Below are 13,979 nucleotides of genomic sequence, written 5' to 3' on the forward strand. Positions count from 1 at the left end.
TCCATTCAGCCATTCTATGTATTTTGGTTGGAGCATTTAATACATTTACATTTAAGGTAATTATCAATATGTATGTTAGTGTTTCAGGTTTCTTATTGTAGGTCTTTCCCTTCTCTTGTGTTTCCTGCCTAGAGAAGTTCCTTTAACATTTGTTGTAAAGCTGGTTTGGTGGTGCTGAATTCTCTTAGCTTTTGCTTGTCTGTAAAGGTTTTAATTTCTCCATCAAATCTGAATGAGATCCTTGCTGGGTAGAGTAATCTTGGTTGTAAGTTTTTCTCCTTCATCACTTTAAATATGTCCTGCCACTCCCTTCTGGCTTGCAGAGTTTCTGCTGAAAGATCAGCTGTTAACCTTATGGGGATTCCCTTGTGTGTTATTTGTTGCTTTCCCCTTGCTGCTTTTAATATTTTTTCTTTCTATTTACTTTTTGATAGTTTGATTAATATGTGTCTTGGCGTGTTTCTGCTTGGATTTATCCTGTATGGACTCTCTGTGCTTTCTGAACTTGATTAACTATTTCCTATCCCATATTAGGGAAGTTTTCAACTACACACCCTTCAAATATTTTCTCAGTCCCTTTCTTTTTCTCTTCTTCTTCTAGGACCCCTAGAATTCGAATGTTGGTGCATTTAATGTTGTCCCAGAAGTCTCTGAGACTGTCCTCAGTTCTTTTCATTCTTTTTTTTCTTTATTCTGCTCTGTAGTAGTTATTTCCACTATTTTATCTTCCAGGTCGCTTATCCGTTTTTCTACCTCAGTTATTCTGCTATTGATCCCTTCTAGAGAATTTTTAAATTCATTTTTTGTGTTGTTCGTCACTGTTTGTTTGCTCTTTAGTTCTTCTAGGTCCTTGTTAAACGTTTCCTGTATTTTCTCTATTCTATTTCCAAGATTTTGGATCATCTTTACTATCATTATTCTGAATTCCTTTTCAGGTAGACTGCCTATTTCCTCTTCATTTGTTAGTGCTGCTGAGTGTTTGCCTTGCTCCTTCATCTGCTGTGTGTTTTTCTATCTTCTCAATTTGCTTAACTTACTGTGTTTGGGGTCTCTTTTTTGCATGCTGCAGGTTCATAGTTCCTGTTGTTTTTGCTGTCTGTCCCCAGTGGCTAAGTTTGGTTCAGTGGGTTGTGTAGGCTTCCTGGTGGAGGGGACTAGTGCCTGTGTTCTGGTGGATGAGGCTGGATCTTGTCTTTCTGGTGGGCAGGTCCATGTCTGGTGGTGTGTTTGGGGGTTTCTGTGGCCTTATTATGATTTTAGGTGGCCTCTCCGCTAATGGGTGGGGTTGTGTTCCTGTATTGCTAGCTGTTTGGCATAGGGAATCCAGCACTGTAGCTTGCTGGTCATTGAGTGAAGCTGGGTCTTGGTGTTGAGATGGAGATCTCTGGGAGATTTTCGCTGTTTGATATTACGTGGAGCTCGTAGGTCTCTTGTGGACCAGTGTCCTGAACTTGGCTCTCCCACCTCAGAGGAACAGCCCTGATCCCTGGCTGGAGCACCAAGAGCCTTTCATCCACACGGCTCAGAATAAAAGGGAGAAAAAATAGAAAGAAAGAAAGAAGATAAAATAAAATAAAGTAAAATAAAATGAAGTTATTAAAATAAAAAAATAAAAGAAGTATTAAGAAGAAAATTTTTTAAAGTAAAAAAAAAAAAAAACGGACACACAGAACCCTAGGACAAATGGTAAAAGCAAAGCTATACAGACAAAATCACACACAGAAGCATATGCATACACACTCACAAAAAGAGAAAAAGGGAAAAAAGTATATATATCTTTGCTCCCAAAGTCCACCTCCTCAATTTGGGATGATTCATTGTCTATTCATGAATTCCACAGATGCAGGGTACATCAAGTTGATTGTGGAGATTTAATCCTCTGTTCCTGAGGCTGCTGGGAGAGATTTTCCTTTCTTTTCTTTGTTTGCACAGTTCTCGGGGTACAGCTTTGGATTTGGACCCGCCTCTGCATATAGGTCACCTGAGGGCGTCTATTCTTCGCTCAGACAGGATGGGGTTAAAGGAGCCGCTGATTCAGCGGCTCTGGCTCAACTCAGGCCGTGGGGTAGGGAGGGGCAAGGAGTGCGGGGAGAGCCTGTGAGGCAGAGGCCGGCGTGATGTTGCACGCTGTGCATTTTCCCGGGGAAGTTGTCCCTGGATCACGGAATCCTGGCAGTGGTGGGCTACACAGACTCCCGGGAGGGGAGGTGTGGATCGTGACCTGTGCTTGCACACAGGCTTCTTGGTGGCGGCAGCAGCACCCTTTGCGTCTCATGCCCGTCTCTGGGGTCCGCGCTGATAGCCGCAGCTCACGCTCGTCTCTGGAGCTCCTTTAAGCGGTGCGCTTAATCCCCTCTCCTCGTGCACGGGAAACAAAGAGGCAAGAAAATGTCTCTTGCCTCTTCGGCAGCTCCAGACTTTTTCCTGGACTCCCTCCCAGGTAGCCGTCGTCACGCACTAGCCCCCTTCAGGCTGTGTTCATGCCGCCAACACCAGTCCTCTCCCTGCTATCCGACCGAAGCCCGAGCCTCAGCTCCCAGCTCCCCCTTCGCCCCGGCGGGTGAGCAGACAAGCCTCTCGGGCTGGTGAGTGCTGGTCAGCACAGATCCTCTGTGCGGGAATCTCTCTGCTTTGCCCACCGCACTCCTGTTGCTGTGTTCTCCTCTGCGGCTCCAGAGCTTCCCCCCTCTGCCATCCGCAGTCTCTGCCTGAGAAGGGGCTTTCTAGTGTGTGGAAACCTTTCCTCCTTCACGGCTCCCTCCCACTGGTGCAGGTCCTGCCCCTATTCTTTTGTCTCTGTTTTTTTCTTTTTTCTTTTGCCCTACCCAGGTACGTGGGGAGTTTCTTGCCTTTTGGGAGGTCTGAGGTCTTCTACTAGCATTCAGTAGGTGTTCTGTAGGAGTTGTTCCACATGTAGATGTATTTCTGATGTATTTGTGGGGAGGAAGGTGATCTCCATGTCTTAACGCTCCCAGCATCTTGAAGCTCCTCCTGTCTGCAGTAGAGTTTTGATTACCCCTTGCAGAAAGGGCAGGAGCAAACTCAAACTGCTTGGGTCTCTGCTGCATTTTAAGTCTTTACACTCCTTTTTTTTTTTTTCCTTTCCCTTTGTGCTTATTCTTTCACTTGCTCGTAGGATGCCTCACTTGGAAGCCTTGTACCCAGTGCTTCAGATGGAGCTCCTAGTGAGAAAAAATCAATTTTTCATTTTAGATATTACAGTTTCATCTTTAGATGTTCCACTTCATTCTTTCTTGTATTCTTTAATTTCTCTCCTGATTATGGGTCATAGTTTTTGATCTTGGGATCTCTAGGAGGTTTTAACTGGATTCTAAAGATTTTGTATTTTATGTTGTTGACTGTCTGAGTTCTAGTTTTCATAAAGAAGTATTACGCTTTGCTCTCATAGACAGTTAAGTTGTTTTTTGGTTTAGTTTGATCATCCTGAGAGTTGTTTTTAAGTTTTGTTGGGGTGGTCCTTGAGTACTTTTTACTCTGAGGATTATTTATGCCCATTACTAAGGCCTGGTCCTTCTGATGTCTAAATTTAATGATTGAGGGATTCAATTTGGACTTTCTACTGTCACTTGTAGGAATTGAATGATACATAGCCTTTTGTGGGTCTGGGAAGCATTCAGCTCACAGCTTTCCAATAACTTTTTAACCAGCCTCATAGAAGTTCATCTACTGCATGCATATCCTAGGAATCAGCATAGATTCAAGGGACCCCTAAGGTGATTTCTGGAATTACTTCTCTGTATAGCTCTCTTCTCTCTAGAAATCTGCCTCACAAATTCCTGCCTCTTTAGACGCCTTAAACTCTGATCTATCACATAAATTCAGTAAGGTCACTGTCTCTGCTTTCAGTGATACACACACACATGCACACGTGCACACACACACACACACACACCAACTCTATGACATGAAATATGCTTCCCAGACAGAAAGCTGGGGCAAGCCTAGACCTTACTTTGTTATTTATTTACTTATTTTTGCTCAGCTGTCATAGATCTGCACTGCCTATGGCTTAATATCAGAAAAAAAATTTGTTCCATGTATATTAACCTGATTTTCTAGTTGTTTGAGTCAGAGAGGTAATTTAACCCTTGTTATTCCATCATGATGGAAAGTGGAAGTCTTTCTTCAACTGACGAAGAGTCATGTAACAGAGAAGCACAAACTAAATATTACATTATGAGTTAAGGCTTAATTTTTCAGAGAATATTGATAGTGTACAACACAGTGACAAAACTCTTTCATTAATAAAACCTGGTAGAAACTGGCAAGTCAGTCTTTATGTGAGCAGTTAGATACACAGAGACTTTAAGGTGATCAAAAGTCATTAAGTGGAATTACACAAAAGGCAGTTTGGACTTACAGTTATGAGAGTCATCTACATATAGTAAAAGGTTGGAGTCAGAGAAAGCATGTTGACACTTACAGTAAGAATTCAGAGTGCAGCTGTGCCCTCATTTTAAATTTGACTCAGGGTCACTGTCAAAGAAAGACCATTGGGCTCTGTAAACCATGTTTATGACCTCTTCTAACAATTCTTGTGTTTCCATTTTAACCAATTTATTCCTGTCCAGGAATAAATTTTCTTTCCTGTCCAGGAAAGAAAATGTCAACCATAAGAATCATTAATTCTTAAAAGTAGCTTTATGATATTTCTAAAAATATCTATCACATAAGAGCAAAAAGAAAATAATATTATTTCTATGGATTGCATTACTGATGTTGGACTAGAGTTGTAAGAAAGGTAGCCCTTAATACATTCTGGAGCCAAAAAATGGATATTTAGTTTATTTTTCTTCTTCAGTGTGGTTAAAATACACTAGATTATATGAGGAAGCTAAATGTTTAAAATACATATGTACACCTTAATTTTTCTTATTTGAATTGATTCTCAGAGCATTAGCTTAAGGTATGCAATAGCTCAAATTGCAAAATTAACAAAAAAGAATCAACTTTCGTTTCCTTCAACCCTAACCTTGAATAATTCTTAAAGGAAGCCCTTAAATGTAGCTAAGCCAAAACAAAACAAGGCAGCAATATAATCCCTGTTTTTAATGATGCCATACTCAATTTTTATGTGAATAGCTGTTTATGAAGTCAGCCCTCATTATAAAGAGATATGTATAATGTTGTGTCCAATATTTAGTAAAATTTTAATAATCCAAGAAGTAATCATTAACAGCCTAATTTGAAACATTTTTGTGTTATGTGGTTGCTCTTGATTTTAGAAGTAGCTGCTTTAAATGAACAGTGAGTAAATTTTCAAGTATATCTAATTTACATGCCTTTAAAATTTCCACCCCTTTAGTGCTCAATTTAGAAATGTCATTTTAAATTGTTTTTAAAAAAATATACACTTATTATTTATATAGCTATAAGATTTTAAGATATTATTTGTATAAAAATATGTCACTGATAAAATGTATCAATTAGCTAGTGTTCAACAATTATCATCAATATTAGAGATTGTATCCTTGTTGAAATTTTAGTTTCACCATACTAGTTTCTTTAAATTGGTAGGCACTTTAGAAGATGATGTCTGGCAAAAAAAAAAAAAGAAAAAGAAAAAAGAAAAAAAAAATAGTGCTTAATAAATATTGTTGAATGAATGAATGCATTTTTAAAGGCTTAAAAAATAAATCTGTAAGTGCTGGAGTACTTGGAAATAAAAGTTTCATTGAGTTTAATTAAGCACAATTAAATACTCTGCCAAACTCACAAAACAGTTTTTAGAAATACTAGCAGTCCTTAGGCAACATAGGAGCCATTAGGTAAATGAATTAAAAATGAGGTTTTGAGAATGGAAATTTCAGTACAGATGCCCAGTCTACTAATTTGCTGATCATTGATGAAAACTAGCTACACATGCTGTTGTTTTTTTTGTTTTTGTTTTTGTTTTTAAACTGATATTTGGTATTGGTTACAGAGAATGTACAGAATTAATTCTGGTTAAATCCTTTATTTTCAAAATATGTTTTTCTTATGTTAAATTTTCCAATAAAATTTTTAATTCCTTTTTTTCTCTTCCACAGCATTTAATGAAATGAATTGTTAGTTTCTGATAGAAGTGTTTTGATAATGAAATAGCTAACATATCTATGTATTATAGAAAATGTAGAAATTAAAATGCATGTTCTCCACCATAAATGGAGGTTACAGTACTATATTCCACCATCAGACCTTAGCCATTCTGGATTTTCTTTTTCACTGATAGATTAAGGTGGCTTATTTCTCATACTTGCTTCTGAAATATTGATAGACTTAAAAATAAAAACTACAAAAACTATCACTGTGCAGGCCTGAATTTTAGATAAATTAATCAGGAATTTATTTATAACTGTATGCTAAATAATTATAATTATTTTTCTACTTCATTTTGCAATGCAATATTCACCTTTTATTAATATATTATTAAATTTTCTTCTCAAGAAAATCAGTAGTACTTGGGGATTTGAGTTTACCTGATACACTATTGAAAAATTGTTAAAAGCCAGTGGTATCCATTCAATCTAATTATTTTCCTTTTGATTTTTTTGTTGTTGTTGTTTGTTTAAGGACTAAAACAAGGTGAGCCAACCATGACTGGCAAAACACAGACCAGCAATGTCACCAATAAGAATGACCCCAAGTCCATCAACTCGCGTGTTTTCATTGGCAATCTAAATACAGCCATTGTCAAGAAAGTTGACATTGAAGCCATTTTCTCAAAGTATGGAAAAATAGTTGGCTGCTCAGTTCACAAAGGTTATGCATTTGTACAGTACATGAGTGAGCGGCACGCAAGAGCTGCAGTGGCTGGAGAAAATGCCAGGATCATCGCAGGCCAACCACTTGGTAAGTCCCTCTCCGGTATGGGTTTCACATTAGTGTTCTAGTTTCTGAGCATATCTGGACAAGCACTACTATTATATTTATCTCTTAACCAATTATAGTACTTATATATTTATAATTTATATTTTTTTCTTGTTCTCATATTGGTTTACTTATAAGTGCCTTATTTTCTCTACAAATTTATAAGCTTGAGATCGTCTGCTTTGTAATACTTGTTACCTCCACCAGTCTTAACAGGTCCAGGCAGATAAAAGATACGCATCATGTTTAACTTTATTTGACTTGCAATGCTGTCTTATCTTCTAGGAAACACTTTGTGGAGCAAAAAATAAAATAAAATAACTACTTTTTATACTTATAGCACTTGCTCTGAGGGGCTAATGTATTTTCCTCATTTACTGTTTTTTCTGTGGGGGGAGAAGGGATAGAAAATAGCAAAAGGAAGTAAATCTTAATTACTGGAAAAGGAATATAAACTATTCTTTCTTATCTAGGCAGGAATCTTGTATGTCATGCCTGTTCAGTCATGTGCAATAATCACATTTATGTCTGATGTCCAGGGAATAATATAGTTTTTTTTTTCAAAGAAATAAGAATATAGTCTGAAGTAAAAGGAAAATTCTTAGGAGAAAATACTTTGTAGTAAGTATGCAGATAAAAATATGAATTAGACACTTTTTTCTACATAAGGAAAAAGTATAATTAACACATCAGTGATTCCCTAATTTATATCTCTTGTGAGGTTCAGATTCTTATATTAAACTGATTATACCAGGTCTTCTTTTGGATATCCACATCACAACTTCCTTCACCTGCATACTTCTCCATCACAATAAATGGAACCTTCATTTATCCAGTTTTTCAAACAAAATCCTAGGTATCAACCTTGATTCTTCTCTTCCCCCCACACTCCAAATGTAATCCATCATCATGTTTCTTACCATCAATATATCCCAAACCCAATCAACTTTTAAATCTATACCAATAGCCATCTTATACAGGCCACTATTATCTCAGGTGGACTACTGAAATAACCCCCTAACTGGTCTGCCTCTTCCCAGTCCTGCCAGTGTCCCTTTAAAAACATAAATGAGATTTTGCCATTAATTTGTTCTTAAGTCTGTAATGCCTTTCATTGCACCCAGAATAAGGTTTATATTCTATACCATGGCGATGATGCACCACATTACCACATCTTCAACTCCATCTCCTTCTCTCTGCCTTCTTGTACCACTTCAGTGTTGCTGGCCGTCTTGATATGCTACAAACATTCCAAGATTGTTCCTACCTCAGAGGCTTTGGACTTGGTATTCCCTCTGCTCAGAAGACAGGTCCTTGCTAATCATTCTTTCCCTGCTTTACTGTATACTGTGCTCAAATTTTACTTTCCCAGAGAGGCTTTTCTGACCAACTTATCTAAAATAAAATAGTCTTCTACCCTCTTGCCTGCACTGTCTATTCTATTATTGTACTTTGTATTTTTTTCATAGCCCTCATCAGTATCTGGAATTATATATTTTTATAAAAAAATTTTTGGCCACACCGCGTGGCTTGCAAGATCTCAGTTCCCCAACCAGGGATTGAACCTGGACCATAGTGAGGAAAGGCCAGAATCCTAACTGCTAGGCCACCAGAGAACTCCCTGGAATTACATATTTTAATTTATGATGTTACTTCTATCATGCCCACAGACATAATAAAGATGAAGGAGCATATAAAAGAAACAAGCTATAAAAGCATAAACAAATCAAGTTAGAAGAATGTTAAGAATGTTGTATTATCAAGTTATACATTGTAATTACAAAAAATTGGGGGGAAGGTGTGGAATTCAATAAAGTGAGAGTGAAGCCTGAGGTAATAGTCTTGAGGAAAAAAAGATGTTTTACATAAGTGCTTGCAATAAAACCACAAATAATCATTACCGTATAAGAATATAGTTTTATTTATATTTCTCCAATTCACTTTTCTATATTTTAAAGAAAAGTAATGCCATCCAAAAGACATTGGTAAGTTTTACATATTTTTTTTTTCAATGTCCCAATTCTACTTGTTTACCTTGATATTGGAATTTTCTGACCAATTTTTCTTTAACTTCTAAGTTGAAATCTCTACTTAGGGCCACATCTGAGCCAAAATCAGAGAAATACCCATTTATTGCCTCTACCCTGATTGTTATGAGATTAGTACATACTAGTAGAGATGCATTTAACTATTAATTTTTAAAAATTAATGACCAATGTAAAGTCCAGTTCACGTGTTAATGAACTATAGATAATTTTCCAGAGTCCCTTTCCTATGTCAGGGAGGGGGAAATTTCCCCCTCTACTCCTCTTGAGTACTTGTGGGTGGGCTAGTAATAAAATTGACACAACACAGATTAACAGGAGAAAAGGGAACAAATTGTAATTTGTGCACATGGAGGTCTCAGAAATGGGGCCTGAGAAGTAGCCAGAGCAGGCAGCTTTTATACTTTTGAGACAAAGAAACAATAATTTTTTTTTTAACATCTTTACTGGAGTAAAATGGCTTTACATTGTTGTGTTAGTTTCTGCTGTATAACAAAGTGAATCAGCTATATGTATACATATATCCCCATATCCCCTCCCTCTTGCCTCTCCCTCCCACCCTCCCTATTCCACCCCTCTAGGTGGACGCAAAGCACAGAACTTATCTCCCTGTGCTATGCGGCTGCTTCCCACTAGCTATTTTACATTTGGTAGTGTATATATGTCAGTGCCACTCTCTCACTTCATCCCAGCTTCCCCTTCCCCGTGTCCTCAAGTCCATTCTCTATGTCTGCATGTTTATTCCTGTCCTGCCCCTAGGTCCTTCAGAACCGTTTTTCTTTTTTTTTTTTTTTTTTAGATTCCATATATATCTGTGAGCATACGTTATTTGTTTTTGTCTTTCTGACTTACTTCACTCTGTATGACAGACTATAGGTCCATCCACCTCACTACAAATAACTCAATTTCATTTCTTTTTTATGGCTGAGTAATATTCCACTGTATATATGTGCCACATCTTTTTATCCATTCAAAAGAAACAATAAATTTGAGAGGAATTGACAGGACAAAGAAACTTAGGTTTGGGGACTTAATTAGTAAGGAGTTTAAGCAAAGTGTGGGCTTGAGTAGCACGTTAGTAAAGCAGTAAGAAGGTTTGTTTAGACAGGTTTCTCTGCCCAAATTCCCTATCGCTGGCAATAAGGGTGTTCTTCTACCTCCTGTTGTAGGGAGGGCACCTTTCACATGAGAGAGATTTATTTCCTGACTTTAGAGAGACAGAGAGGAGGGTTAGTGTCCCTCTTGCATCAGCTCTTTCTTAAGTAACTTTAATTCAAAATAATCAATATGTCAATGAGGCATATTTTGGGGCAGCCTACACCTGTCACTGCTCACTTATTCACTGTCCTTTTGAGAAGAATGCAGTGAGGAAGGAGCAATACCCATACTAAAATTTAGTGCCTTAGTTAGAAAAACCCAAGGAAAAAAATGACGACACCAAATTACTATGCTTTGAGAGCCACAGAATTAAATTGTGCTTCTAATAAGATACATTTTTCATTCCCAGTCATTCTGGGATCCTCTCTCGGTTGTGTCCTCCAGTTAATCTCTGGAGCATCTATTTAATCAGCCATAATCACCCTTTCTGCCTGAATCCAAGTCAAAGACTTTATTCTTTTAGTTGAAATCTAGTCTCTCACTCCTTGTGTCTAAGTTGAATGCCTTTTCATACAAAGCAAGTGCTTTATAACTTAATAACCTTGCTTTTCAGGGCAAGTGTTTCAACATACTCACCTTTTCTTAAACCATATTGCTGGAGACTCAGGAACATCTTGTCTTCCAGATGTTCCTTATAGGAAGCTGGTTCCTGAAGAAAACGGTTTCCCGGGAGGTATATTAATTTCTGGCTTTAAGTATTTTGCTTTTGGTGATAGGGGAAACTTAGGTTTAGGTAAAATCACTGGCTTCTTGAAATTTTTGATACTCAAATAAACCTTTTATGATTCACAACTCCCACTAAACCCTACAAGCCCTTGACTTGAAGTGGATTGATTATGGATAAAATATAGACCACTGACATAAGAAATAGATATTAACGTCATGTACCACAACCTATTTAAGCATTGTTATTTCTCTTTAGAGTGGGAAGAAAATTAATATTAAGCCATGCATTGGGCTAGTACTTTACCTATATTATCTTATTTGACCTCAATGCATATTCAAGTAACTTCTTCTAAATAGAAACAATCTTCATATAACAATGTATTTAAAATTTTTATGTACAATTTAGAAATTAGAGTTAAACATCAATAGTACCAGAAAAAATTAAACATCCTAATGTGAGTTCTTATAGTACTATGGAATTATAGATTTATCCTTAAACTAAGAATCGGTTATGCATGTGATGAAACCTAGCATTTATTAAATGGAAAATATTAATAACCATTTTGTGTCTACAAGTAAGGGGAAACACTGAAATATTTTAAGTTGGGGAGTAATATGTTGACATTTTTTAATTGAAAGAATAATCCATTAGCAGATTGATGGATGGATTAATGTGATATAAAACTAGAAGCAAGGAAATGTGTTGGGAGCCTACTGGAAGAGTCAAGGTATCTAATTATGGAAATGAAGAAGGAAAATGAGGTAGGATCAATAGGACTTAATAACTAGTTGGCACACTGGGTGAGACAGAGGGAGAGAAGACTCAAGAATGATTCCCATATTTCTGGGTTGAGTTCTCTGTTGGATTGACTTGCAGAGCACTAGGATGATGGAGAATGATTTCCAAAGGGAAAAAAGATTTTTGTGTAAGACAATGAGTTCAGGATTGAATTGAGGTATTAAGATTGATGTACATGCCTCAAGATATCCAGGTACCTGTATCTAGTAGAATCTTGAATATGCAGGTCCAAACTAAGAGGAGAGATTTGGACTAAGAGTAAAAAAATTTGTGAGTTGGGCTTCCCTGGTGGCACAGTGATTGAGAGTCCACCTGCCGATGGAGGGGACACGGGTTTGTGCCCCAGTCCGGGAAAATCCCACATGCCGCGGAGTGGCTGGGCCTGTGAGCCATGGCCGCTGAGCCTGCGCGTCTGGAGCCTGTGCTCCGCAACGGGAGAGGCCACAACAGTGAGGGGCCCGCGTACCGCAAAAAAAAAAAAAAAAAAAATTGTGAGTCATCAACACAGATAGTGTTAAAACTATGGGGATGGATAAGCTCACTCTGGGAAAGTATATAGAGTGAGAAGAATATTGGCTGAAGACAGATCTGTGGAGAAATCTTTGGGTCCAAATAACTAGAAGAGACTTTCTGATAAGCCTTCTGGAAATCTAAATCTGAACTACTTTATGCACAGCTCTTTGATCTCCCAATTCTAAGTTGTAGTTACTATGTCCTTCCTAAACTTCCTAAACTTATTGGATGACTACTTTCTTAGTTATTGATTCTTGTATCAGTTCCTTTAACCTACTAATGATTTCCAAACTGCCAAGGCCATATATGCAAGTGTTCTTTTTGATTCTAATATTTAAAAAACTCATTTAGGAGAGCTTAGTCATAGGACCTTTAAAGCCTAAGTTTCTTTCCATATCAGTGTCTTCTATACCCAAAGCCATCTGCCCAGCTGAGTAGCAGAGAAAACATAAAATGAGAAATTATTTTAAAAATTGCTGGATTATACCTAAAAATTATAGTTCATAGAGAAACTAAGGGAGATCAGTAATGAGAGCTCAAAATATTGGAACTCTAATCTGATTTTTGAAAATAGGTCACAGTCTATTATGGTTTGATTAACTCTTCTTCCTTGGATATTTTATTTTTACTATATCGACAAAGATTCCTAAATTTTATACCACAACACATGAAAAGGCACCTTGAAATAGTTCCATGGTCTGTGCATTTTACTAACATGATAATGAACACAAGGAATATTTTATTGAATACGTGTTTTTTTTCCTGAAGTTATTTCCCTTAAAGGCATATAGCATATAAACTAATAATTAAGGTGATATTTTTCCCTTGGGGTAAGACTCCTATATATTTATTACCCCAGAGCAATTAAACAAAAACAAAGAAAAGTACTTATTTCCCCAAACTGCAATGAATGTTCACAGTTCTTTTTTTTAATCTATGATCAAGGTATGTCCCAAACTTGATTGTGACTTTGACATATTTATTTTGGGTGCCCTGTCCCCTTTTCTGTACTACTCTTTAAAGTTTATGCCTTTTGTTTTTCATTGCACAGTTCACTCATTCAAACTTGTGTGGCATGTGACCTCATGCCAGCTGTGACCCCAGTCTGTGAAACGTGTTTCAAAATCATTCGCTCTTCGTTTCCCCAGTGATATCTCCTCTTCTTATTCCCATGTCAAGGTTGGCACTCTGAGGAAATTTACCTGATAAATACCCTTTGTCATGTGTTTTGAGATATGATAACTTAACACATTAAAGGATTTTAAATAAATAAACTGGGTGAAGACATGGATTTTTGGTATTGCTGCCTTCCGGGTACCCATCACAGCATACACTGTGGGTATTATGAAGAAAAGGAAACTTGGTCACAACTTAATTTTGCTGTATTATATGTTTTCAGCTCTTCAGCACATCTTTTTCACCACAGTAGAAGAGGGGATATCCCTTTTTTAACCCTGGCTTCCTGCCTTTGACATGTAATGAAGGATTGCTAAACTGTGGAAAAGAACAATTGATTGCATTTTCATCCACAGTACTTGGGGATTCTTAAAAAATCAAAATCTGTGAAATTATTCTGAATAATTTTTGTAAAAAACACATTTTCTATAATGTAAAGCTCACTATAAAAATGTATTTCAATTTGGTTATTTAAAATAATTTATATTTAAAAATTTAAAAGAGAATCCTCTCCTTAATAATTCATTGAAATTGGATTCTAAATTTTGTTAATATTAGAAATATTTATTATATTTTTAATCGAAATTTAGCCATTGCAACTGTTTTTTCTCAAACACATTATGTGAAAGGTGAAATAAACATCTTAAATGTTTAATACTGACAATTTTTATATGAGAGGTCACACATAAAGTGTTCTTTTGTACCAAAATACCATGCAGAGGTTGAAGACTAAGTCTCGATCAATGTCAATT

The 13,979-nt window shown here is 36.8% G+C and overlaps 1 protein-coding gene across 1 annotated transcript in view; it reads left to right on the top strand.

Annotated features, from left to right (window-relative positions):
• The first annotated feature begins 6,581 nt into the window (after positions 1 to 6,581).
• The window catches only part of RALYL (RALY RNA binding protein like), a 450,880-nt gene continuing 443,482 nt past the window's right edge, over positions 6,582 to 13,979 (top strand). The window contains exon 1 of the mRNA XM_019926336.3: positions 6,582 to 6,852. Coding sequence (XP_019781895.2) covers positions 6,597 to 6,852 — 256 coding nt within the window. The 5' untranslated portion in view covers positions 6,582 to 6,596. The remainder of the gene's footprint in view (positions 6,853 to 13,979) is intronic.

This window comes from Tursiops truncatus, chromosome 17 (assembly GCF_011762595.2).
Source record: "Tursiops truncatus isolate mTurTru1 chromosome 17, mTurTru1.mat.Y, whole genome shotgun sequence".
NCBI classification, from domain to species: domain Eukaryota; kingdom Metazoa; phylum Chordata; class Mammalia; order Artiodactyla; family Delphinidae; genus Tursiops; species Tursiops truncatus.